This window comes from Pleurodeles waltl, chromosome 12 (genome assembly GCF_031143425.1).
Source record: "Pleurodeles waltl isolate 20211129_DDA chromosome 12, aPleWal1.hap1.20221129, whole genome shotgun sequence".
Classification (NCBI taxonomy): domain Eukaryota; kingdom Metazoa; phylum Chordata; class Amphibia; order Caudata; family Salamandridae; genus Pleurodeles; species Pleurodeles waltl.
In genome coordinates, this window is record NC_090451.1 from 642,205,129 (window position 1) to 642,232,481 (window position 27,353).

Sequence of the window (27,353 nt, forward strand, 5' to 3'; positions counted from 1 at the left end):
CGGTGAATGACGCCTTCGTCCTGAGGAATAGCAGCACCCCAAATGTGATGGTACAACTACAGAGGCACAGGGTGTGGCTAATAGGTGAGTCTGAGTCCCCACCCAATGTATGTAAGTGCATGCCTTCAGGAGTCATCCCCATACCATTGTGTAAGGCTGATATTTGTCCCTCAATTCTTGCAGGTGACCCTGGCTATCCAAACCTGTTGTGGCTCCTGCCCCTGTGAAGAATGCCAGGACAGGGGCTGAGAATCAGTATAATGATGCACATGGGTGAACCAGGCGGATAATAGAACAAACTTTCAACCCTCTGAAGGCCATGTTCAGGTGCCTCCATCTGACAGGTGGATCACTGTGCTACTCTCCTGAGAAGGTCTGCCAGATAGTTTGAGAATGCTGCATGTTACACAACCTGGCCCTAAGACAACATGTGCCTTATCTGCAGGAGATTTTAAATGCCCCTGTGGCTGCAGTGGACCCGGACGACAGTGAGGATGAGGAGGCAGGGGATGAGGATGTGGTCAACAGAACATCAGTAATATGGCAGTACGTCCAGTGACACACGGGTTAGACAGTGGAACTGAACATTCCTCTGATTATTTGTGTTTTCAGTGTGGCTGTAGCAGGATGGCAGTAACTTCCTTTGCATCTCAACCGACTGTCACCTATGCCTTCTCATTTTGCAGATGTGGGTGTTATTACAACTGTGTACTGATGTGATGACTACATTCAGCTACAGGTCATTATTTGTACGCTATCACAAAGTTCAGGTCAATTGCACAAGATTTAACTGTTAACATAATTGCACATTTTCATCACATAAAGCACTATCACTCAAGTTGTGTTCAAGGGTGTTTATTGAAGTGAAATTTATAGAAGGAATAGTGCAATGGAATGGGGTGATGGTAGAGGTAAGTCCATGGTATTGTTCCAGTCTGTTTGTAGCACAGGTCCAGTGTCCAAGGGTCCATAGGAAGGGGAGCAATGGCAGTTCAAAGTGGACAAGGTGACAGAGTAGAACACAAGGGGGACATTCAGGAGGGTCTCATTTCCTCGCTGTGGTCTTAGTATTGGCAAGTGTCTCTGGCATCTGTCTGGGTCGCAGGGAACGTTTGTGGGGTGGTTCACCTTCTGCAGGGGGAGGTGTGCTGGTGGCGTGTGAGTCCTGTGGCTGGGCCTTCTGTCCACTAGCTGCAGCAGATGTGGTGGGCTGTTCAGTTGACTGGCTAGTGGAAGGGGCCCGCTGGTGTTCTGTATATTCCCTCATGATTTTGGCCATATCAGCCAGCACTCCTAGTATGAAGACCACGGTGGTGTTGAGGGCATGCTAATCTTTTTGGAGCTCCTGATGGTGTTCCTCCTGCAGCCGCTGGTTCTCCTACATGATGTTAAGAATCTGGCTCATCTTGTCCTGGGATTGTTGGTAAGTCCCCAGGACATTAGTGAGTGCCTCCTGGGCAGTCAGTTCCCTGGGCCTGTCCTCCCCCTGACTCACAGCTGTCCTCTGAGTGTCCCTGTCCCCCTGTGCCTGTGTCCTCTGAACAGTGTACCCACTGACCCCAGGACCCCAATTGTCTTGGCTGTGAGGTGTGGACTGGGGTCCTTGTACAGGTGGGCACACTGCTTATTGATGTGTCCTGGGGACAGAGGTTTGGGGACGTTGGGTGGGTGCTGTGGTGTTGGATACTGAGGGGGGAGCTCTGTGGTGGACTGGGAGTGGGCTGGGGTGGCCGACTGACCAGTGGTTCCTGATGGGCCAGGAAGTGCATCCAGTTCCAAACGTCCAGAGTTACTGTCATCACTGGGGGCATCTTCTGGTGTGGACTGGATAGTCATGGCACCTCCTCTCCGCCGAGATTGGCTGGGGCACCTGTGTGCCATGGAACATACTTTCCCCCGTAGGTCATTCCACCTCTTCCTGATGTCGTCCCTTGTTCTTGGATGCTGCCCCACGGCATTCACCCTGTCCACGATTCTCTGCGATAGCTCCATCTTCTTGACAATGGAAATTTGCTGTACCTGTGCTCCAAACAGCTGTGGCTCTACCCTGACTATTTCCTCCACCATGACCCGCAACACATCAGTGAAACGGGGGTGTCTTTGTGGGGACATGGGTGTTGTGTGGTGTGTGTTGTGCAGTGGGTGTTGTATAATGTGGTGGGGTGCGTGGAGGATGGTTGGGTGTTAGTAATGTGTGTAGTTGTTGCTGTGATTTGCGGGCTATCTCTTGGCTATTTTTTGGGTTTGTAAAGGGATGTGGGTAATGTGGATATGTGTTTTATTGTGCTGTGGGTGGGTGTGGTGTGTGTATCAATGCCAGGTGTGTATTTTTTTTTAATTGGCCAATATTATGTTGTTTTGGATTTGGGTGGCCATTCTGACCGTGCAGGTGTGTACCGCCAATGGTTTACCGCCGTTGATTGTCCACCGTGGTGGTTTGTGGGTTATAATGTGAGGGGTGCTGTTTTGTTGGCGTGACGGTATGGGTGTTCCTATGACACTTTACCACTTACCTTTGGACTGGTAACTATGTGTTTGTGGCAGTATTCTGTCAGTTTAGTGTGTGTGTCATAATATGGCGAACGGATGTTCGTCGCCGCAACGGTATGTTGGCGGCCATCACTGCAGCGGTAAGAAGCATTTACCACCAATGTCATAATGACCCCCCATAGTCTTGTCTTGGTTTCATCATTCCTCTTTCGTCCACCACCCTACCTTTCCTGTCTCATTATGTCACTCTTGCATGCTCTTTTTCATTGCTTTTTTCTCCTCTTTTCCTTCCACCTTTTTTTTTTACTTTTCTTCTTCTTTATTTTTTGTTGTGGGTCAAATTCTGATGATAAAAAATAAGTCCTGGTCCCAAAACATCTATGGCTTTGTTCATCGCCTGCAGCCACTGGCTCAAACTAGGCACTGTGCCCGAGAGTGTTAGGCGGCGAATTGCCACTCACTTCAGGGGTTTCAGCTGTAGCAGGGTTAATTGCGTGTCCGGAGACAGACCCTCCCACGCTAAAACTGATCTTTCAGGAGCTGAGGCCTGTTGGGCTATCACCAGATTTCCACCTTTGTGAAATACCAGCACCTGCAGTTCTCGCTTGACATCACCTGATGTACCAGTGTTTGAACAGACATGATTAGATTGGAGCACACTTTATTGAACTGATTAACACAGAGAGTAGTATGCCAGGAGGTGGTTGCAAGAAGTTATTGGTGCCGGAGCTATCTTGGAAAACCCTTATGATTAAGAGTGCTGGATTAATTCCATCTTATTATTGCACTCATCTGACAGTCACCTTTCCTCTCCTACGTGGAAGTTTCACCCCTATAATTTGGACCTTCCAGCAGACTTGGTGGAGACTTAATTAGTAAATGATTTAAAAAGGGACATAGACACAAAGGTGATTATGTGACAAGAAAGTCTGCATTAAGCAGAACGCTAGTTAAGGTTTGATCTGGAAGTCAATAAGGCGACTTGATGGAGCTGGGGTCTGGGTCAGGAGTCGCAGTCTCTAAAATACAAGCCTTTTACCTCAAGCAGGAGAGAGGTGTGGTTTAGGTGCTAAGATACCGACTCTAAAAAAAAAAAAAAGAGCATCTGAGTTGGAATCCCAGCTTCCTCCACCTGACGAAAATCATGTAGTCCTGAGCAGATCACTTTAATATTATATGCTTGTATGTAACGCAAACTAGGTCCTTGAGAGACGTCAGAGCCCTGTTCATTAATGAGTGTGAATTCAACGTTTATATATATGAACTGATCATGCCAACAAAAAGAGCCTTATAGATGGGTGGTCATGTAACTCAGTGGCTAATGCATCCACTCCAGAGATCTCTCTGAGCCTTTGTCACAGGTTTGATTTCTTTGCAGTCCACTCAGCCTTTCATCCTTGGAGGTCGAGAAAACGAGTACCTTAGTGATGGAACACAATAAATATCCGTTATCTGTTTGTAGCGCCAAGAAACCTCTGCCACTGTGATTCGGCGCTCTATGGATCTGCCTGCCATGCTACATCAAGTGCTTGACTGATGCAAACTTTTAAGAGGAAGCAGCTACTGGACCAGAGGCATGCTCAACTAGAAGTATGATCTGGCTGTACAAGTGGGAAAAGAGTGTGTGTCCTTTTCAGTCCCCATGTTAGTCGCCACTTTGGTGTCGGCTCTCCCCCAATCAGGAGACAGAGCTATGATGAAAGAAACTGGTCCACACACTGTGTATTTAGTAGGTAATTTTAATTGAGAGCCACTGGAACTGTGCAGTGAGGCGGCTGCCGCGGTTTTTGCACAATATGTCACATAGTCCACCATCTACCGCATAACTTGCACAGTTCAACACAAATTAAAATGTGTCTAGCTCAAACGGATAAAAATAAATAAAAAAGAATGCCGTGTGGTGCTGCGCAATGTCTGACTATTTGCACATATTTGCAGTTCTCTTATCGTTGCTGATAGCTCTATTCATGTGTTAACCTCGTACTAATGATCAGAAACCTTTGTACAAATAGAATAAATAGGTGTTGAAATGAGTAAAGTACTAAAAGTAATACTAGAGCAGAATGAGGCGTGTTACACCGCATAATTTAGTCAACCGCGCTGCATAATTTGGTGCTCCATTGCTGCATAATATACAGTGGCTCTGTAATTCATGAGTGACAGATCAGCCCATTCTTCTTTTATGATTTAATCTCATCTATAGACCCATAGATGGATTCCTCGCTTAATTGTCTGCTGTCATTTCTCTTGGCAGTCTTTTCTCAATGTTTCATCACTTGAAGCCTCTCCTAACTCTGCTTCCTTGTCTTCATTTCAAACTTTGGAGGACCTGCCTCTTTCCCTATGTGGGGTCTCCAGGCTTTCTAACACTCTGGGAGTTCAGACCTTTCTTAGAGTCATCCCTCTGCCTCCTCCCCAGCTAGTCCCCTCAACATCCTGGGGAGCCCTTTCGTCGGTCGTGCCCATAGTTGCCAAGTGACTTCATACCAGTCCCAGGTTTATAGCATGCATCACTGAGCATGATGGGCCATAAATGCATGCATCATGCTACTGGCTGAAAAAACAGAACTCGCTGAATGCCATCCTCCAGACAAGGGTCAGGCTGACCACTATCCTTGCCTATCACAGGTCCTAGTATTCCTCCTTGCATTTCTATTTTTGCTTTATCTCCATTTGTATTTTACATTGTGCTTTACTTTGGGTCTCTGCTTTACCTCTGGCACATGTGCAACATTTGGGAATCGAGAAGAGGAAGATGTGGAGAAAATGGGGGAGATTAATTAGTTAATTGATTTGCACTGACGTAGAGGATTTTCTAACTGGGAGAGAGTTGAAGTAGAGTGACTTTCATATAAAATATTGGAAACCTCCTTTGTACTTCAGGAGTGCGGGGCATGTGTGTAGTCTATAGACCTGCCAATGCTGACTGGCCAATGGCTGAATCAGGAGAAATGTAGTGACAGGCTTGATGCCCCTCCGAAATTTGAGGTAATGTTTAGGCAAGTCACAAATCAAGCCTATGCCCAATGTGACACTGGCTCTGTCACAGCCTTACATGCCTTCCAAACCCCAAGAGATATGGGAAATCTAGTAATTACCCCATAGACCAAACTGCCTCCAGGCCTGCACTCTCCCTGCGTGTTTTGAGATCCCAGATGCTCCATTCCCCGTCTAACTCTGGAATCTGTAACTCTGCAGGCTCCCACTTTCCCTCTGTGTCTGTCGCCTCAAACTCTGAGCACTCTGGAGCCCTCTCAAACTCTGCCACTTTCTGTGCCGCAGATGCCATCCAACACTACTGCAACGGAAACCTGACCGTCACTGGCCCCACTGAGACTGCCTCCATCTTCGCCACATACCCTGCCGGATACCTCACCATCTGGAATGGCTTCCTGGACCAGGTAAGCGAGGCATCACAGCACTGGGTTCCCCATTCAGCAGTGAGCATATTTTTATAGCTCCTGATTCGGTAATGTAAACATCTATGAGGCACTGAGCTTGCGGTAGAGAGTAGTAATCTTCCCTTATGAGGGGAGGACGTTGGATGGGTAGACGTACTCAAAGTAGCAATTTATAGGAATCTTGGAATCACTGTGTCATACATTTGGGGTGTCTTGCGGTTCTTTGTAGGAGCACAAGAAGATGGATAGATGCGAATCTTTGCATTACATGAAATTAAGAAAAGCACAGAAAATCATTACTAAAGAGCACGGGGGAAAATATTAAAAACATGTTTTAAGATATCCTTTTTTTGCTGATGTGCTCCTTGGTGGAACCTTTAGAAGCCGTGGACATAACAAATTGGTGTTGGATGAAGAGGGTATAGGAGGTACGAACAAGCAGAAATAACTGATAATCGTGACTTCTTAATACCTCCTGTGCCCTCTTCATCAGACTGTCACGATCACTGGCCAGCAAGACAATATGTATATGTCCCAGAAGGCTTATTCTGCTGCTTCACCCCCAAGTGACCCTCCCTACAAGCATCGACCATGTTTTCAGACTCCTCTATTTCTCAGCTTAGGGGTACACTGATATTTTGCTATAGATTTTGCAACCCGTGTGTAGGAAACTCTTAGGGAAAATGCTATTAGAACATAGATAAGGGAAGGATGTTGACAGGGCTGGTTATCACATTGCAGGCAGAGTTGCATTACCCCGAATCAATACATTCCATAAACGAGTGGCCCTATCACAGTGCCCCGGAGACAAGATCATCTGAATGTCAACACGTGCAGGTGTGATATCGGAGGGGTTTTATCAGTGCTTAGTTGACTCACTCCTGGCTCTCTGGCATTAGCCGGCCTTACTCGCCCAGGTGAAACTGTTCCTACCCCACGGCTGGGACTCACTCACTCATGTGGCACTGCTTTCGTGCTTCTGGGGCCAACGATTCTCTCCTGGGGCTCAGGTCTTAGTCCTCACTTGCTTCATTACTACAGGGAATACTGGGCTTACTCTCCCTAACCTGTATTACTTCCCCTAGAGTACTACTCTTACCTGCACATGTTTGACCACTTCCTTTAGCTTATCTGACCTCTTCAGCATGGCGCCATCTATCTGGTACTGACCTTACTAGTTATATCTGCCTCACTTCCCCTAGGCTTACCTCACTATCCACTAGGGAACTTGTCTTACTCCTTCTAAGCTGTTCTCACTGTCCTTTGGAGGACTGCTCTTACTCCTAGGCTTCTTTCACTAACCACTGGGGAACTGGTCCTACTGCTCCTAGACTGATTTCACTATCCAATGGGCACCTCTCTTACTACTTTCAGGCTTGTTTCACTATCCAATGGGCCCTCTCTTACTCCTTTCAGGCTTGTCCCAGTATCCAGTGGGGACACAGCTCCTCCTCCTCCTAGGCTACTGTCACTGTTCAGCAGGGCACTGCTCTTACTTCCAGGCTTGTCTCACTTCTCATAAGACACATCACTTCCCCAGCTGCCTCTGCTGTACTCCTCCTCCGCTTGCCTCACTTCACATGGGCCACTGTTCTAACTATATCTGCGCCTCTTCCTCAGTTGGACAATGCCCTTGCTAGCTGTAGCCAGCTTGCGTCCTACATAGAGGCAGTTACAGGGAAATGGGAGCCATGCTCTTTCTCATGGGCCAATGCCCGTACTGCCTATATCTTGCCACATTCCCCTGGGGAGAACCTTACTACCCATGCTTCTCTATTCTTACACGAGATACTGCCCTCACTCCTGTCTGCTGTACAAGAAAGGGGTTGGCCTTAGAGGCAAATAGTGGTTGGGCCTTGATTGAAAAAGAAATAAGAACCCCCTACTTTCTTCATTCTTATAAAACTAATGTAGTAAAAAGACGATGCATGAAAGATCAACAGTACTTGGCAATAAATGCATATAGAAATATAAAAAAATTAGTATGAAACATTACTAATACAACTTTTAAAACATTTTTGTAAAAGACATCAAACGTTTCTGTTAGATTGGTAAAGATTGAAAATATCACATTATAAATCTTGGAAAGTACCCTCTTTTTTGGCATGGTTACCCCTGCTTTTTGCCTCCTATCAGTTTGCTTAGACTTTTTTTCATCGGGATCCTGCTACCCAGGACCCCAGTGATTGTGCTCTCTCTCTCTAAATTTGGTTGCCTAGGGCCTTTGTGCACTCCACAATTGGCATACTGTGTCCCCTTATAAGTACCTAGTATATGGTACTTAGGTACAGAATGTATTATGCCACCCATAGGAGCCCATGCAAAATGTGTCTGCAGGCCTGACATTGCAGCCTGCGTGAAAAAGTGCATGCACCCTTTCACCACAGGTCACAACAACAGGACACAGTAAGTGCATGTACCTGTGTGTGAGGGCACACCTGCATGAGCAAAGGTGCCCCTACGAACTCCAGTTCCATTAGACTGGACTTCGTAAGTGCAGGGAAGCCATTTTAACCGTGTACTGGACACGTCTAGCTACATAATGGTAACTCCGAAACTGGGCATGTTTGGTATCAAACATGTCAGAATCATACCCCAATACTATTGACAGTATTGGTTGTATGATTCCATGCACTCTGGGGGCTCCTTAGAGGACCCCCCAGTATTGATCCTACCAGTCTTCTAGGGTTTTCCTTGAAGCCTGTGCTGCTGCCACACCTCAGACAGGTTTCTGCCCTCCTGCTGCTTGACCAGCTCAAGCAGGGGAAGGCAGAACAAAGGATTCCCTGTGGGAGAAGGAGGCAACACCCTCTTCCTTGGAAATAGGTGTTACAAGTTTGGGAGGGGTAGCCTCCCCAAGCCACCGGTTTGCACATTTGGTGCCCTCCTTTCATAAACCGCTTTGCACCACTCCAGGAACCACCGTTCCCTGCTCTGGCACGACACTGGAAAAAGGAAAGGGGAATGGTCACTCCCCTGTCCATCACCACCTCTGGGGTGGTGCCCAGACCTCCTCCAGGTGGCCACTCGATTTTGCCATCTTAGAACCAAGATGTGCAGACGCCCCTGGGAGCATCAGAGGGGCCAAGTAAGGTATGTTACGTCAGAGGCCCCTCCTGATAGGTGGTCACCTTGCCAGGTGACCAAACCCCCTTTTAGGGCTATTTAGGGACTCCCTTGAGGGTGGCTCCCCAGATTCGACACGCAAGACTCCATCAGGGCTCCTCTGCAACGTTTACTTCCACTTCTGACCACTGGAACTGCAACTGGACTCTTCAGGATCCAACAAGACTGGAACTCTGGCGACGACTTCGCTTTGCGACGTTGTTTCTCCGGCTCCTTCCAGCAACTGCAACATTTCCCCAGTAGTGCATTCTCTGAGGTCGGCAAGATTTCAGCCTGCATCAAGAAGCAAGAAGGAATCTCCCTCGGAGTGAAGTCACTCCCCTGCATCTGCAGGACCTACAGCAACGTTTACCAGCTGCATGGATCTGCAATCCTCTGGAATGGCGTGGTCCCTTTGGTCCTTTCTGCCAGCTGTCCAACTTGGGAGACTCTGAGCCCTTGTCTCCCCTTGCAGGACAGTACCCCTGTGCACTGCAACCCTTGCAGCTACCAAGGCATGTTGTCTCCTGCTCCAAGGGATCTTCAGGCTCCAAGTAGCCCCGGCCCCCAACACTTTATCCTGCCAAGCACAGTCTCCTTTCCAGCTCCTGCACCAAGGACGTGGCATTCCTCTCCAAGTGTGCTGACTGGGCCTCACTGCGACTTACTGTGCTTGCTGCCAGTGGGTTGCCTGTGGGGGCTGCAACTGCTTCTGTTGTCCCTCATCTGCTGAGGGTCAGCCCGGACTCCTCTCTAAGGGTCGAGTCCCCTCGACCTTGCTGGACCTCTTCAGCCTTGCAACTCTTCTTTTGCTCCTCTTGCATTTGCCAATGCTTGTTGGTGGTTCTGTTATACCACTGACCATCTGCGACGTGACGATCGATGTGGGACACCAACTGCACTGCTCCAAGGACTTCTCTGCAGCTCCTGAGCTCCACAGCTGGTGGTCTTCCTCGCCATCGACCTGGTTCCCCATCCCCAGAAGGGTGAGTAGTGGCTCCTGCCCTGACCGGACACTCCATCATGGACTGGACTCTGCCCCCTTCTTTTGCAGGTCCTTTTCTACTGGATTCTACCTTTGTTTTTTTTCTAGACTGGTCGTGTCCTTGCACACTCCTTTTTCTAAGTCCTCTTTTTAGTCCTAGGGAAGACCAGGTACATACCTTTGCTCTCCTGGTCGCTGAGGGGCACTCAGCTAGTCACCTCTTGGGGTCCTAGTTCTTCCAGCTCCTGTCTAACAAGTCTGTATCCCTGGGTGGGGGGCTTCTGTTTGCATTCCACTTTCTTAGTATATGGTTTGGTCCTCCCCTAATTAATGATTTATAGTGTACTTACTTCCAGTCGGGGGACTGCCTTTAAACAATCTAGTGTTGTGTTATTATAATAAAGTAACTTTATTTTTGTAACACTGTGTGGTTCTTTCATGTATGTTAAGTTGCTATGTGACTGTAGTGGTATTGCATAAGCTTTGCATGTCTCCTAGATAAGTCTTGGCTGCTCATCCACAGCTACCTCTAGAGAGCCTGGCTTCCTAGACACTGCCTACACTGCACTAATAGGGGATACCTGGTATAAGGTGATAACACCATACGTGCTCACCACCCACCAGGCCAGCTTCCTACAATATACAATACTTTATCATATTATGACCACAGCTTGGGGTGGCCTATTTGCAATGGTGAATCATCAATGTTAAAACTATACCGTAAAAATAAAAGAAGGATCCTCATATATCCTTGGTTTGCAGTCCGTCTGATGAAGATGCGTTAGTTAAGTCTACAAAATTGTAATAGTATCATCCCCTGAATGCAGTGAGATCAGCTTATAGTGCCACAGAGTTTTTTTTTCACCTTTGTGTTTTAGTTCTACAATACGTTTAGGGCTGCAGCTCCCTTCAATAAGTTATTGGTGATTGCAGTGGGGGACTTCAAACCCCAGCGCGTTGTTTCCTTTGGAGGAAAAGGGTCTCTAGTAGGCTGTGTTTGTAGTCGTACATTAAATCACCAGACAACTTGATTTTTGGAATGAAATTAAGCTAAGCTTTGTACTACAGCTTAACTCTGGAGCTTCACTTTTGCTGCTTCACAAGGCAGCATCATGGGTGCAGCGTACTTCCTGGGTGCGCCTTGGTGTTTCTTCCTAACACTCTTGATCCTTCAGGAAATCCTGCTTTTAATTCATTGTTTATTAGCATACAAGAACTAGGGGTTCTTTTTTTCTTTTTCACTGACTATGACCTGTGCAGTACTTACTACCCAAATATGGCCATATTTCTAAAGGAGGTGCTGACCTTATGACCTGGATACGGCTCGACTCTTAAATGCGACACTACTGTTACTGATTACCAAGCAGATAAGTGTGAGAGAGGAGAAAAACACTAAGGAGACATTGTCCCACCTGAAGAAGCAGTGTCCTGTTCTATATTATCGGGTGTTGTATGGATTCTTCGAAGCAGCATCACTGGTTGAAGATAGCTAAGGTTGGTGCTTTATGAAAATGTAACTGGACTGTTGCTCTTGCGCAACAGTAGACTTTATCATTGAGTCTGCTCCTCACCATGGGTAATTACCCCCAGCGAGCCAACCATAAGATCTTGGTGGATTGTGTTAGGTGTGTTAAGTGTGACCAACCTAACTTAGTACAGAGAAGGCATCTGGTTATTACAATGTGTTTTCATCTGTAGTGCGATCAGACAGCTATAATTGTGTCTTAGTAGGTTTAAAAATGATTTATTGCAACCTTCGTAAAAAAAAGATTAAGAAAAAAGAAGGCACTATTACTACACTTCACCCCTAGTACTGCCTTAATATTTGAATCATTGTAATTAGAGACTAATGCAAAGGTTTGAGACAGTTGTCACATACAAACATACATATAAGTCATATATTAAGTAGTTTGAATGCCTTGATTTTTGCTAATGGAAAGAAAAAAGAACCAAACTTGATGAAAATATATTATGAATAAAATCAGGATGCAGCAAATTGCAAGGCTTATTGAGTTGCCTGCCTGACTAATTCCTAAGCTTTTATTTAGGATTCAGACGTGCCTGTAGCTCTTCCTCATCATGCATCAGCTTCTGTTGCCCTGGACAAACTGCGTTGGCTACCAGCACCTAAAATAATTGTTTTCAAATCACTTTCTTAGGTGCATAAGGCCATTACACCTCAGGTTGGCCATTCTTATCTCCATTGTAAATTCCTTCGCGATCACCCTGCTTGTCTGCTGTGGTCTGTTGACACTAATCTATTGATCATACTAAAGTTAAGTTGCACGCGCGTTGGGAGGAAGATCCTTCCCAACTTAAGCTTCTTGCCTTTGGAACCATCTGCCTGCCTCCGTTCGATTCATCCCAGAACTACGATTTCACAGATATTTAAAGGCATGGCTCTATACCCTCTAACCACCTGAGATGAGTTTGGCTCAATATATTTGGCTGTCATGATTGCCAGGATAAGTTGTTTTGTTGCAATACACTTCACAATGGTTAACATAACATAAGATAACCCCCCAAAAAAAATTCTCAACAAGCAACATCTAGGAAACTTTAAATTACGGACTGCTTAATATGTGACCTACATGATATTTGGTACATGACAACTACCTAGCTGTGGTCACCAACTATAATGATCCAGATATTAAGGTATTAACCTATGTTTCCTTTATCAACATTTTGAGTCCTGCTGTTTTTAGTGTAAAATTTGCTTAAGAGTTTGATAATGAGATAAGGGCTAACCTAGTATGACACAAGTACCCAGTCTACTCAGATCATCTTAAATTGTGTAATAGAGAGGCATGAGCATTGCACCCAAGCCGTTCTCTATACAAAATAATAATATAAAGGTTGTAGCTTTTTGTGAGGCTAAATAACCAGCAATGGTCAAATGTAAAGCTCCCTGGGAGTGAGGGAGTTAAAGCTGTATAGGTAATGAAGCAGATCCTTCCGCTCTCCCATACTTTTTGGTACTCATCACTTCATTTCTCAACAGGTGATTGGGACAGCTATGCTTCTGGTTGGCATTTTGGCAATTGTGGACTCCAAGAACAAACCAGTACCGAAGGGCCTCGAACCACTGGTAGTGGGGTTACTGGTTCTCTCCATTGGCCTCTCAATGGGTTCCAACTGCGGCTATCCCATCAACCCTGCCCGGGACCTTGGCCCACGACTCTTCACGTTTCTGGCAGGCTGGGGTCCAGAAGTGTTCAGGTGAGTGAAAAAGTTCCACGTTTTCCTCTTCCTCCATTGGTGCTCTCTCATGCCTCACTCCTCCTCTACTCTTCCCATAAACGCCACACTCTCTGTTTCATTCTATGCTGCTACTATAGTGTCTTGGATCTTGTTCTCCTACAAAAAGTATTTTGAAATTGTGTGGTAACCTCTTCCTGTATTAAAAATAGGTTTTGTGCTCGTTTCAGTGCCGGGAACCACTATTGGTGGATACCAGTCATCGCACCATTATTTGGGGCAGTCATTGGGTCTGTTGTGTATGAGGTCTTTGTGGAGTTCCACCACCCTGATAACCTCAATGAACAGCTGGCATGCTCCGACAACAAGGACATGGAGAAGGGGATGCCAGAGTCCAAGATCAAGAAACTGGAAGTGACACCAACTTTCACGATTGACACCTACATGAAGGGATGTACAGAGTGTCCCTGAGACACAGGAGGCTACTTAAGCCACAGGTTATGACATTTGAAACTTTGAAGAACTTTAAAAGGCACTCTGTAGTATTTTGCCATGAAAATGCCAGGGAAGGAACCTGCAGCATTCCTGAGATCCACAGAAGAGAACATGAACTTTTGATATTGTAGCCTATATTTTCCTTCACTCCAGCAAAAAGGGAGGCTTACAGAAATATATATCCGGTTTACATACAGGGTAGATAATGGGATAACATATGCATAAGCTGAAAATAATACTACTTCTTGTTAGTTGTCATTAGTGCGCATCCGCCACCAAAATGGAAAATGGGCATGATCCAAACCCCTGACTCATCAATATATTCTTCAGAAAGAGTGTTGACAATTCATGGTCACACTTCAGTAGTCGCAGTCGAAGCAGGCACAATCTTAGATTATGATAATACTATATTTTGTGTCTCCACATTCTACATCTAGTCCTTAGTATAGCAGTTTCTCTAACTGGGGGTGCCTGCACGTTAATCTCGGTTTCATAGCACCTTGGAGAACCACTAGTGCACCAGATCAATATTGAGGTGTCCTGTGAGTGCACCCACATTACTTTGATTAACATTACTTCGATTCCTGCTAAAATTCAGCTTTATGTTGATGGCCCATTCTCCAACCATAAACCCTGTTTCGAGTTCAGCATGACTCTAGCTCCTAAATGCTTGGACTAGAATTTCAGTTGTAAACTTAAACAAGCATTTGCAGTGCAATGGGTCTCGTGTTTGCTTGAGTAAGAGCTATTAGTATTGTAAATTCCAAACTGGACTTTTCTTGCCACATAAATTGAAAACAAAAAAGTAGAACAGTTGACTTAAGCGAGGTGATTCAAAGCGTCACAGCCAGCTTGAGTGTGAAGGAGAGACACAAAAGGAAAAATAAATTCGCTCGCAGTCAGATGTATTGGCAAAAGTGCAATTATCCATGTAACGGAGTCAATGGGCAAGGCGGTAACAAAACTGCCCCAAGGAGGGACAAACATAAAGCATTTACCAATGATAACAAAGGATTTTTGAATGGCAAGCCGATGAACTATTGATAGTGATTGGCGTGTGGTGGGCGTGGTTAAAAGCCTACAGATAGATTACAACAGGCCAGAGCGATTGCACGCTCGATCTAAAAAAAGAAAAACCTATTTTAGTTTAAAAAAACAAGCAGTTTCTTGGTAAAACTCCCTTGCAAAGAGAGATACTTTAACATATTTTCACATCAAGTGTTTCAAAGATAAGAGCCTCTTTTCTACAGTTTACAATGATCCCTAGCTTAAAGATTCTTGGCAATGACTGCATCAGTATTTCCACCTATAAACATATTGAGTCAGCAGTGCGGACCAGTACTACTTCATCAAAGTATGTAGCTGTGGAGTTAAGAATAGTAAATCTGCTAACATAAATATATATTATGTATATATTTATAGTTAGAACCTTTTTTCACTGATGGCATGATTTTTGTTTTGCCAATTACTCTGGCGCTATTTGATTAATCGCAAAACGTATACTTTGGTCAGTTCAGCTGCTGTCCTAAAAAGTTTCAGGGTGATCTGTCAACGAGGGCCAAGATAAAGTGGAGGGGGGGGACACTTTTCTCCCATTCTACCTCAATTACACAAAATTTGGCAGAAAGCTAGCTTTTGGTGGATCTGTGAATCCAGAGAAAATTTTGAAAAACAATAAAACAACCATTGCATCCAACCTCTTTGGCCGTGTGCAGCTTTCACTGAAAAAGACAAAGGTTACAGGGACGTTATAGTTAGGTTCTGAATTTCCTCGCATAAAACCATAGAAATTCAGCAGTTATAGTTATGTTAACTCAAGTAACTATAACTTGCGCCTTTGCCTTGCATTGCCAATTACTCCACATATTCTATCATTGATGACACTTTCTATGGCATCACTGATATTATTACTGCAGCTTTTGCAATAAAATTATGAATGAGAAAACTGCATGGCTGGGGCGCGAATTATAGTTACTGTCCGAGTATGGGGGCCCAGTGATACATACCAGGTAAAGAAAGCCAAGGCCTAAGATGGTGATATGGTATGTCACAGACAGTAGAAGAAACCAGGGCGTGCCATCTCATCCCTTAGTGAAAGCTGCCTCGTTGGCCAACTGCAAGGGTGTAGTGTCGAATTGACATTTTGACAAAAGTTACTGATGCTATTTGCACATTTGCAAGAGAATGTAAAGACAGAAACTGTCAACAGCATTGTAGATGTTCTAGTGTGTGCAGTGATGAATAAATGTTTGGACTTAAAGTGTGTTAAATGATGAACACGAGCGCGCCCCCAGTGAGGGAAAAAGCTGATGGCGGAGGAGACAGTTACTGGTGCGGCAAACTGGGCACCCTGCATGGGCGAAAAGGGGCCCCATCCCCTCAAGGCACGGTATTTAAGCATTCCTTTTCATTGTGCGTGGGTACAAGAGTCTGGGTCACCCACCATTCCTTCGTCAATAGGGCAGCAAGGTGGGTGGACTCGAAGGAGGGGAGCTGACACATGAGCGCACAAGTGACATTGATTAACACCCCCAACATGACGTGGGCGATGCAGGAACCCAAAATAAGGTACACCCTAAGAGCAGGGAGGAAGGTTCCCACATACTGGTGATACACTTGGGGGCAATGACCTCATCACACATGTCGCAATGGAAGCCTCTAGGAGAAGGGTGAACTCTACAATGTAGAAGTTCACTAGGAACTCAGGATTTGGCTTTGTAAGGCACGGCCCTCTATGCACAAGGACACCCATTTACGTTCCACATGAAGGAACATTTGGTAGGCCCTGAAAGCATTTGCTTTTGGCGAATAAAGCCTAGAGTTACATAGGTGGGGGACTCAGGGTCGCGGTAAGCCACCCTGAGCCATGGAGGGTAATACAGGTGATCCTAATGCAAAAATGAATAATACCCCATCAGGGGGAGATGGGGCTGCTAAATATGAGATCCTCAGGCCGTTGGAGGGGTCATGAGAAGACCGCAACAGCGACTCGTTCATCCTGTAAGGGACAGTTGGCATCCTGGCATCCTGACAGTGTGTGGTTGGCCTTACCCCGCTCCGTGATGGCATGGGTGCAGCAAACACTAAAAAGTGTTGGGCCACAGCCCCAATGTGAAATATAGAGCACCGGATAGATAAAAAAACAGCAATGTGATGCCAGGTGGCTGGAGATTGTTTCAGGATGGGTGTCAATGATTAGTTCTAACCGGCGCTGTACTCATATGATCACCAGTAAGTTAACCCTACCTATGTACTACATAACATAATATGAATAAACTTGCGACCGTTGTTGTTCCACAACCAGTGTGTTATCTATTTTGTTGGTAAGGCAACTTTAATTGGTCATGAAAGTATGTGTGTAGACATTGCAGATGACAGGAGGGCTCAGGGTGGAAATGCTAAGTCGGAGGACTGCAGCGCGAAAGCGAGGTCCTCTCACCCTTCACCTCGGCTGCATAGGCTTCTGTAAGCCCGAGCCCATGGCTGATCAATCAAAGGGAAAGGTGCCTAGAGCGTGTTAAACCACTGTAGAACCTAGAGAGGGCAAATTAATTTAAATAACCCAGAAAATACCCAGATGTGTCACGTCGTAATTGTAAAGAAAGAAGTGCTACTCATCTGCTGCTGGAGCAACGAAGAGAAGGAATTGAGGAACAGGGAATGGCCATACCTTTTAATAGGTCTCCAGGATACAGACTAGCTGGAGAATGTTGCTTATTTCCCTACGGGTTGTGGGAAATGTAGTTTATAGTTATTGGTTGAGGCTGCTGGAGAATAAATAAAGAATGTTATGCATAATCCTCGCTGCCGGGTCCTTAATAGAATTTAAAATTTCCTTTATGATTGCTAGGAATTTTTTTAATCTTAATCAGTAATCACTGGCAAAGTGAAAGCTGTCTGTGAGGTACAACTTCCAATGTGAATCTGACAGCTGCAAACCTCTGGGAGCAGGCAGCGTACGTTGCCTCATGTTGTTTAGCAATATGCTACTTTTTTAAGGCTCTGCGAACCCTGTCTCGCAATATCAACACGTTGCCAAGATGAATGCAGAGACTGAGGTCTGCTGCCCCTTACTGACATGCTACTGTGCGTTTAAGCTTCTTGACAAGGATTCCATGAAAGATTATAGTTGCATTATTATTAATTATGGAGACTCGGGGAATCCTTGCAAATGGCATCAATGTACTGCACTACGTTAGTACAGTTGGCACAGTGCAAATAATTTGCTTGATCACAGCACTGTAATGTGACTTGGGCACTAGTACATCTGGACACTACTTTCTTAAGAAAGCACTTGTTGGAAACTTACTGGAAAAATGCCTTTAACCTGGATGTCCAAAAGGGCTCTCGCAATCTGTGTGCCTTACAACCATCAGTCAAATAAGGCCCAGGTCTTTCCCTCAGTAAAATGTGAAGTGCCACTTCAAATAAAGTTATTTTTGTTATTTGGCATGTAGTCAGGAGCGGTACACATCGTGGAGTACAGCTCATCAGCATTCTGCATGTCTCAAGGCGCAGGTTGAAGGTCAGGCCATCAAATGTTACTGTGCCTGAACAGGAAGCATTGACGAGCTCCAAGCTTGCCTACTCAAACTTTACTATTAGGTGTCCATTTACGTGTGGTCAAACCTATGTAAGTAGTGAAGCAATATGTTGTAGCCTCATATGAAAGGTTTTAAGAGAAAACATTCAATCAAGTGGATTTATATAGCGCGACTAATCACCCAAGAGGGTTTCCAGTCGCTTGCGGGTCATAATACCTCACGTGACTAAGATAAAAAGGCACAAAAGGCAAAGACCAGAAGAAGGAAAAAACGAAGAACAAGGAGGACAAGAATCTGGCTGACTGGGGGCTCACAGCGTGAGAGAGAGCTGGGCCTGGGACCTGTTCAAAGGTATTGCCCTGAAGCCTCCATTAAGTAGGTCCCGGGAGGAAGGTGGGGCGCTGGGTGGTGCTAGCAGGAAACAGGTGGTGTCAAAACAAGCAGGAGAAAAAGAAGGAAGAAAACGTGGCACAAAAAGGAAAGGCAAAGGAAAAAGGCAAAGACCAGAAGAAGAACAAAACGAAGCACAAGGAGGGCAAGAATCTGTCTGATCAAAATGTAATCCTAAATATGTAGCAAACACACTCCATGCACATTCTACTGCACGTGTAATTTACGCTTAAATGAGTCATCCATGTGCCATATGAAGGGAGAGAAAGATCCAGATGCAGGGTATTGTCAGACCAATTTAAAAACTCAAAAACGGGCAGTGGCCCCCCTGCCCCCATGTAGGAGACAAGTAAAAAGGTCAGTTTTCCCACTATAATCTGTTGCTGCCACCACAACTGAAATTCCTCCATCATCCAGTGAAGCTACAGTAGTCACGCTGAGTCAAATAGAGTGCATATTGCGTGTCTTTTTAGACCACTGAGCACTGCTCTTAGTCGATTTTTTGTGACTACTGGCTGTAGCAGACATGCATGACTGCCATGTATGAGATGGCCTACAAAATTAAGATAACAGAAACCCAGAATAATGAACTTGAGGCAGGAGTTAGGCGATCAAAAGCCATGCAGGGTTGGTTTTCTGTCCCAACACTCCCCTGCACCGTCTATGCCAGATTTTTCAGGGTACTATAGTTAAATTACCAAGGGCCTATATTAGACCCTGGCACATGGCCTAATTTAGACCCTGGCAGACGTCCACTGAATGTCCAGGGCAGCAGATACCATCATCTCCCGTCAAGCGGAAGGCCCTGCCTCCTATTAGGAGTTCCATGTATGAGTGGTAGTAATATGAGTACTGTAAAGGAAGTTGCTGCCACTCTGGCTCGCTTTAGAAGCGCCAAAGGTCTAGTGGGCAAGTCCGATGTTAAAAGAGCCCGCAGGCCAGACTTTTTTTTAACTTCCAAAGCTGAGCTTTGTTTTCTCTGAATAAACAATATATGGCTCAACACCTGGGATTTTCTCCTTGTGTCTGGGGTGTCCAGGATCATTGTGCATTTTCCCTGCCCATATTCCCCATACATTGCAGGGCAGACCTAGGCATGTAAAATGAGTGATAGACATCCCGCCCCCAATAGGGCAGATGGCCATTTCTGTGACCTGGGAGCCCATTAGCAGACTAGCTTTCAGTTTCAAGTTTTACACCAACAGAGCCAGCAGAGGTTCTGCTAGTGTAAACATGGTACTTCCCCAATGTTAAATAGAGCGTAGGAACCACATGTTTGGCGGAACGCAGGACTGCCAATTTACAGCAGTCCTCTGGTCCGTTCAACCATCACATTCCATTACTAATCTTTAGATCAATATGCCATCCAACCAAGTAATAAATTGAGCAAGAGAAAATTATGAGTTAAGAAATAAATTCACCTCCAGTTCAGGAATTCCATGACGATGTGTACAGATTTCAGTTAAAAAACGTGAAATACTGAATGATATATAGTTTCTGCTTAATTTTATGTTAATCCTTTTGGTAATCATATAAAATCAGGCAGAAATTTCTGATGGGACCCAGGAGAAGGTTGTTTTTTTTCCCACTGGGCCACAACTGTCTCCAGCCTGGTAATCTGGAGCTCAATCCTGTTCTGCATACTTCTACATTCTTATTTTTCTTTGCATTCTCTATGTGATCAAAGATTCCATCAACATGGCTGACACGCAAGCATTATGATATTGCTACTCCTGAATGTGTGATGTCACTCAGTAGGACAGCATAGACCAGGTGATCTTCTGCTGGGTGACAGCAACTGGCAGATTCCATCACCAGCCACATGGTCATTTCATCAATTTCAGAACTGGTGGTGCACGGGGATCCTTGCATTAGGTGAACATTCATGGTTAGGTAAACTGCTCTTCATCCACTCTGGCAAACCCTCATCTATCTGGATCAAGCTCAGATTTTGTTGGTACAGTCCGCTGGAATTATAATTACCTTGTCCCCAAGATCTGTGATCCAGATCAAATTGAGGAGGTAACCTTAGGGGTGGGTGGTGCTTCCACAAAAAGCCTCCCCTGCTCAGGGTACTCATCGTTGCTTTAAGTTCAGTCACCACGACCACTTCACTGAGACAAACGCAGCCATCTAAAGCTGGAACAATGGATATTTATTGTAGTACTTCAGCAGTGACAACAGGTGCAGTCATGACAGGAGCAACTAACTGCTAAGGAAAAATTACATAAATAAGATTCTATATGCATTCCACACCTCCCAAAGACAGAGCAGAAAAAAGAACATCAGAATTATCACATTAACACAACATAGGGGCAACCTGCAGAGGAGTCAAAATCGTGTTCACCTTCAGTGCCCTGTATGTACACTGTAAAGAAATGCCTCCTTGGCATGGTTGCCCCCTGACTTTTTGCCTTTGCTGATGCTATGTTTACAATTGAAAGTGTGCTGAGGCCTGCTAACCAGGCCCCAGCACCAGTGTTCTTTCCCTAACCTGTACTTTTGTATCCACAATTGGCAGACCCTGGCATCCAGATAAGTCCCTTGTAACTGGTACTTCTAGTACCAAGGGCCCTGATGCCAAGGAAGGTCTCTAAGGGCTGCAGCATGTCTTGTGCCACCCTGGAGACCTCTCACTCAGCACAGACACACTGCTTGCCAGCTTGTGTGTGCCAGTGAGGACAAAACGAGTAAGTCGACATGGCACTCCCCTCAGGGTGCCATGCCAGCCTCTCACTGCCTATGCAGTATAGGTAAGACACCCCTCTAGCAGGCCTTACAGCCCTAAGGCAGGGTGCACTATACCATAGGTGAGGGTACCAGTGCATGAGCATGATACCCCTACAGTGTCTAAACAAAACCTTAGACATTGTAAGTGCAGGGTAGCCATAAGAGTATATGGTCTGGGAGTCTGTCAAACACGAACTCCACAGCACCATAATGGCTACACTGAAAACTGGGAAGTTTGGTATCAAACTTCTCAGCACAATAAATGCACACTGATGCCAGTGTACATTTTATTGCAAAATACACCCCAGAGGGCACCTTAGAGGTGCCCCCTGAAACTTAACCGACTGTCTGTGTAGGCTGACTAGTTCCAGCAGCCTGCCACACTAGAGACATGTTGCTGGCCCCATGGGGAGAGTGCCTTTGTCACTCTGAGGCCAGTAACAAAGCCTGCACTGGGTGGAGATGCTAACACCTCCCCCAGGCAGGAGCTGTGACACCTGGCGGTGAGCCTCAAAGGCTCACCCCTTTGTCACAGCCCAGCAGGGCACTCCAGCTTAGTGGAGTTGCCCGCCCCCTCCGGCCACGGCCCCCACTTTTGGCGGCAAGGCTGGAGGGAACAAAGAAAGCAACAAGGAGGAGTCACTGGCCAGTCAGGACAGCCCCTAAGGTGTCCTGAGCTGAAGTGACTCTAACTTTTAGAAATCCTCCATCTTGCAGATGGAGGATTCCCCCAATAGGGTTAGGATTGTGACCCCCTCCCCTTGGGAGGAGGCACAAAGAGGGTGTACCCACCCTCAGGGCTAGTAGCCATTGGCTACTAACCCCCCAGACCTAAACACGCTCTTAAATTTAGTATTTAAGGGCTACCCTGAACCCTAGAAAATTAGATTCCTGCAACTACAAGAAGAAGGACTGCCTAGCTGAAAATCCCTGCAGAGGAAGACCACAAGACAACGACTGCCTTGGCTCCAGAAACTCACCGGCCTGTCTCCTGCCTTCCAAAGAACTCTGCTCCAGCGACGCCTTCCAAGGGACCAGCGACCTCTGAATCCTCTGAGGACTGCCCTGCTTCGAAAAAGACAAGAAACTCCCGAGGACAGCGGACCTGCTCCAAAAAGACTGCAACTTTGTTTCAAGGAGCAGCTTTAAAGACCCTGCAATCTCCCCGCAAGAAGCGTGAGACTTGCAACACTGCACCCGGCGACCCCGACTCGGCTGGTGGAGAACCAACACCTCAGGGAGGACCCGCGGACTACTCTACGACTGTGAGTACCAAAACCTGTCCCCCCTGAGCCCCCACAGCGCCGCCTGCAGAGGGAATCCCGAGGCTTCCCCTGACCGCGACTCTCTGAAACCTAAGTCCCGACGCCTGGAAAAGACCCTGCACCCGCAGCCCCCAGGACCTGAAGGACCGGACTTTCACTGGAGAAGTGACCCCCAGGAGTCCCTCTCCCTTGCCCAAGTGGAGGTTTCCCCGAGGAAGCCCCCCCTTGCCTGCCTGCAGCGCTGAAGAGATCCCTTGATCTCTCATAGACTAACATTGCAAACCCGACGCTTGTTTCTACACTGCACCCGGCCGCCCCCGCGCTGCTGAGGGTGAAATTTCTGTGTGGGCTTGTGTCCCCCCCGGTGCCCTACAAAACCCCCCTGGTCTGCCCTCCGAAGACGCGGGTACTTACCTGCAAGCAGACCGGAACCGGGGCACCCCCTTCTCTCCCTTCTAGCCTATGCGTTTTGGGCACCACTTTGAACTCTGCACCTGACCGGCCCTGAGCTGCTGGTGTGGTGACTTTGGGGTTGCTCTGAACCCCCAACGGTGGGCTACCTTGGACCAAGAACTGAACCCTGTAAGTGTCTTACTTACCTGGTAAAACTAACAAAAACTTACCTCCCCCAGGAACTGTGAAAATTGCACTGTGTCCACTTTTAAAGTAGCTATTTGTCAATAACTTGAAAAGTATACATGCAATTGAAATGATTCAAAGTTCCTAATGTACTTACCTGCAATACCTTTCAAACAAGATATTACATGTTAAATTTGAACCTGTGGTTCTTAAAATAAACTAAGAAAAGATATTTTTCTATAACAAAACCTATTGGCTGGATTTGTCTCTGAGTGTGTGTACCTCATTTATTGTCTATGTGTATGTACAACAAATGCTTAACACTACTCCTTGGATAAGCCTACTGCTCGACCACACTACCACAAAATAGAGCATTAGTATTATCTCTTTTTACCACTATTTTACCTCTAAGGGGAACCCTTGGACTCTGTGCATGCTATTCCTTACTTTGAAATAGCACATACAGAGCCAACTTCCTACATTGGTGGATCAGCGGTGGGGTACAAGATTTTGCATTTGCTGGACTACTCAGCCAATACCTGATCACACGACAAATTCCAAAATTGTCATTAGAAATTGATTTTTGCAATTTGAAAAGTTTTCTAAATTCTTAAAAGACCTGCTAGGGCCTTGTGTTAGATCCTGTTTAGCATTTCTTTTAGAGTTTAAAAGTTTGTAAAAGTTTGAATTAGAACCTAGAACTAGTTGTAGATTCTTAAAAAGTATTCCAACTTTTAGAAGCAAAATGTCTAGCACAGATGTGACTGTGGTGGAACTCGACACCACACCTTACCTCCATCTACAGATGAGAGAGCTAAGGTCACTCTGTAAACTAAATAAAATAACAATAGGCCCCAAACCTACCAAAATACAGCTCCAGGAGCTTTTGGCAGAGTTTGAAAAGGCCAATCCCTCTGAGGGTGGCAACTCAGAGGAAGAGGATAGTGACTTGGAGGAAAATTCCCCCCTACCAGTCCTATTTAGGGAGAACAGGGTCTCTCAAACCCTGACTCCAAAAATAATAGTCAGAGATGCTGGTTCCCTCACAGGAGAGACCAACACCTCTGAAATCACTGAGGATAACTCCAGTGAAGAGGACATCCAGTTAGCCAGGATGGCCAAAAGATTGGCTTTGGAAAGACAGATCCTAGCCATAGAGAGGGAAAGACAAGAGATGGGCCTAGGACCCATCAATGGTGGCAGCAACATAAATAGGGTCAGAGATTCTCCTGACATGTTGAAAATCCCTAAAGGGATTGTAACTAAATATGAAGATGGTGATGACATCACCAAATGGTTCACAGCTTTTGAGAGGGCTTGTGTAACCAGAAAAGTGAACAGATCTCACTGGGGTGCTCTCCTTTGGGAAATGTTCACAGGAAAGTGTAGGGATAGACTCCTCACACTCTCTGGAAAAGATGCAGAATCTTATGACCTCATGAAGGGTACCCTGATTGAGGGCTTTGGATTCTCCACTGAGGAGTATAGGATTAGATTCAGGGGGGCTCAAAAATCCTCGAGCCAGACCTGGGTTGACTTTGTAGACTACTCAGTAAAAACACTAGATGGTTGGATTCAAGGCAGTGGTGTAAGTAATTATGATGGGCTGTACAATTTATTTGTGAAAGAACACCTGTTAAGTAATTGTTTCAATGATAAACTGCATCAGCATCTGGTAGACCTTGGACCAATTTCTCCCCAAGAATTGGGAAAGAAGGCGGACCATTGGGTCAAGACTAGGGTGTCCAAAACTTCCACAGGGGGTGACCAAAAGAAAGGGGTCACAAAACCTCCCCAGGGGAAAGGTGGTGAGACAGCCAAAAATAAAAATAGTCAAGAGTCTTCTAAAGGCCCCCAAAAACCTGCACAGGAGGGTGGGCCCAGGGCCTCTTCACAAAACAATCCTGGGTACAAGGGTAAAAACTTTGATCCCAAAAAGGCCTGGTGTCGAAACTGTAGTCAGTCTGGACACCAAACTGGAGACAAGGCCTGTCCCAAGAAAAGTTCCACTCCAAACTCCAATCCAGGTAACACTGGAATGGCTAGTCTCCAAGTGGGATCAACAGTGTGCCCAGAGCAAATCAGGGTCCACACTGAAGCTACTCTAGTCTCTGAGGGTGGGGTGGATTTAGCCACACTAGCTGCCTGGCCGCCTAACATGCAAAAATACAGGCAGCAGCTCTTTATTAATGGGACAAGTGTAGAGGGCCTGAGGGATACAGGTGCCAGTGTCACCATGGTGACAGAGAAACTGGTTTCCCCTGGCCAATACCTGACTGGAAAAACGTATACAGTCACCAATGCTGACAATCAAACTAAAGCACATCCCATGGCAATGGTAACTTTAGAATGGGGAGGGGTCAATGGCCTGAAACAGGTGGTGGTCTCCTCAAACATCCCAGTAGACTGTCTGCTTGGAAATGACCTGGAGTCCTCAGCATGGGCTGAGGTAGAGCTAAAAACCCATGCAGCCATGCTGGGTATCCCTGAACTGGTGTGTGTAAAAACAAGAGCACAATGCAAGGCACAGGGTGAAAAAGTAGAGCTGGAGTCTGGAAAAATGGCCCAGCCTACCAAGAGAAAAGGAAAGTCAGTTGGGAAACCAACTGCAACACAGTCAGAAAAAGAGAACCTCTCTTCTCAGGAAGAAGTTCTGCCCTCTGAGGGAACTGAGCCTTTGGAGCTTGAACCTTATCAGGTTGAGCTCTTAGGCCCAGGGGGACCCTCAAGGGAGGAGCTGTGTAAGGGACAAGAAACCTGTCCCTCTCTTGAAGGCCTTAGGCAGCAAGCTGCTGAAGAGTCCAAGGGCAAGAAAAATGGAACACATAGGGTCTATTGGGAAGATGGACTCCTGTACACTGAGGCCAGAGACCCCAAACCTGGTGCCACTAGGAGAGTGGTAGTGCCTCAGTCGTTCAGAGAGTTTATTCTGACCTTAGCCCATGATATTCCCCTTGCTGGGCATTTGGGACAAACCAAGACGTGGGAGAGGTTAGTCAACCACTTCTACTGGCCCAATATGTCCCAGAAGGTTAAGGAGTTTTGCCTCTCCTGCCCCACCTGTCAATCCAGTGGTAAGACAGGTGGGCACCCAAAGGCCCCCCTCATTCCACTTCCAGTGGTGGGGGTCCCCTTTGAAAGAGTGGGTGTGGACATAGTTGGTCCACTGGAACCTCCCACAGCCTCAGGAAATATGTACATCCTAGTAGTAGTGGATCATGCTACTAGGTACCCTGAAGCTATTCCCCTTAGGTCGACTACTGCCCCTGCAGTAGCCAAGGCCCTCATTGGTATCTTTACCAGAGTGGGTTTCCCTAAGGAGGTGGTGTCTGACAGAGGTACCAACTTCATGTCAGCATACCTAAAACACATGTGGAATGAGTGTGGAGTGACTTACAAATTCACTACACCATACCATCCACAAACTAATGGCTTAGTTGAGAGATTCAACAAGACATTAAAGGGCATGATCATGGGGCTCCCAGAAAAACTCAAAAGGAGATGGGATGTCCTCTTGCCATGTCTGCTTTTTGCTTACAGAGAGGTGCCACAGAAGGGAGTAGGATTCTCACCCTTTGAACTTCTGTTTGGTCACCCTGTAAGGGGACCACTTGCTCTTGTTAAAGAAGGCTGGGAGAGACCTCTTCATGAGCCTAAACAAGACATAGTGGACTATGTACTTGGCCTTCGCTCTAGAATGGCAGAGTACATGGAAAAGGCAACCAAAAACCTTGAGGCCAGCCAACAGCTCCAGAAGTTTTGGTATGACCAAAAGGCTGCACTGGTTGAGTTCCAACCAGGGCAGAAAGTCTGGGTTCTGGAGCCTGTGGCTCCCAGGGCACTCCAGGACAAATGGAGTGGCCCTTACCCAGTGCTAGAAAGGAAGAGTCAGGTCACCTACCTGGTGGACCTGGGCACAAGCAGGAGCCCCAAGAGGGTGATCCATGTGAACCGCCTTAAGCTCTTCCATGACAGGGCTGATGTGAATCTGTTGATGGTAACAGATGAGGATCAGGAGGTAGAGAGTGAACCTCTCCCTGATCTTCTGTCATCAGACCCAAAAGATGGCTCAGTAGATGGAGTGATCTACTCAGACACCCTCTCTGGCCAACAGCAAGCTGATTGTAGGAGAGTCCTACAACAGTTTCCTGAACTCTTCTCCTTAACCCCT

The 27,353-nt window shown here is 46.2% G+C and overlaps 1 protein-coding gene and 1 long non-coding RNA gene across 2 annotated transcripts in view; one reads left to right on the plus strand and one right to left on the minus strand.

Moving 5' to 3' along the window:
• Nucleotides 1-15,934, plus strand: part of AQP10 (aquaporin 10) — a 50,102-nt gene extending 34,168 nt beyond the window's left edge. Inside the window, exons 4-6 of the mRNA XM_069218200.1 lie at nt 5,773-5,891; nt 12,983-13,200; nt 13,410-15,934. Coding sequence (XP_069074301.1) covers nt 5,773-5,891; nt 12,983-13,200; nt 13,410-13,650 — 578 coding nt within the window. The 3' untranslated portion in view covers nt 13,651-15,934. The remainder of the gene's footprint in view (nt 1-5,772; nt 5,892-12,982; nt 13,201-13,409) is intronic.
• Nucleotides 1-27,353, minus strand: part of LOC138268493 (uncharacterized) — a 178,067-nt gene that overhangs the window by 129,058 nt on the left and 21,656 nt on the right. The gene's annotated exons all lie outside the window — the stretch shown is intronic.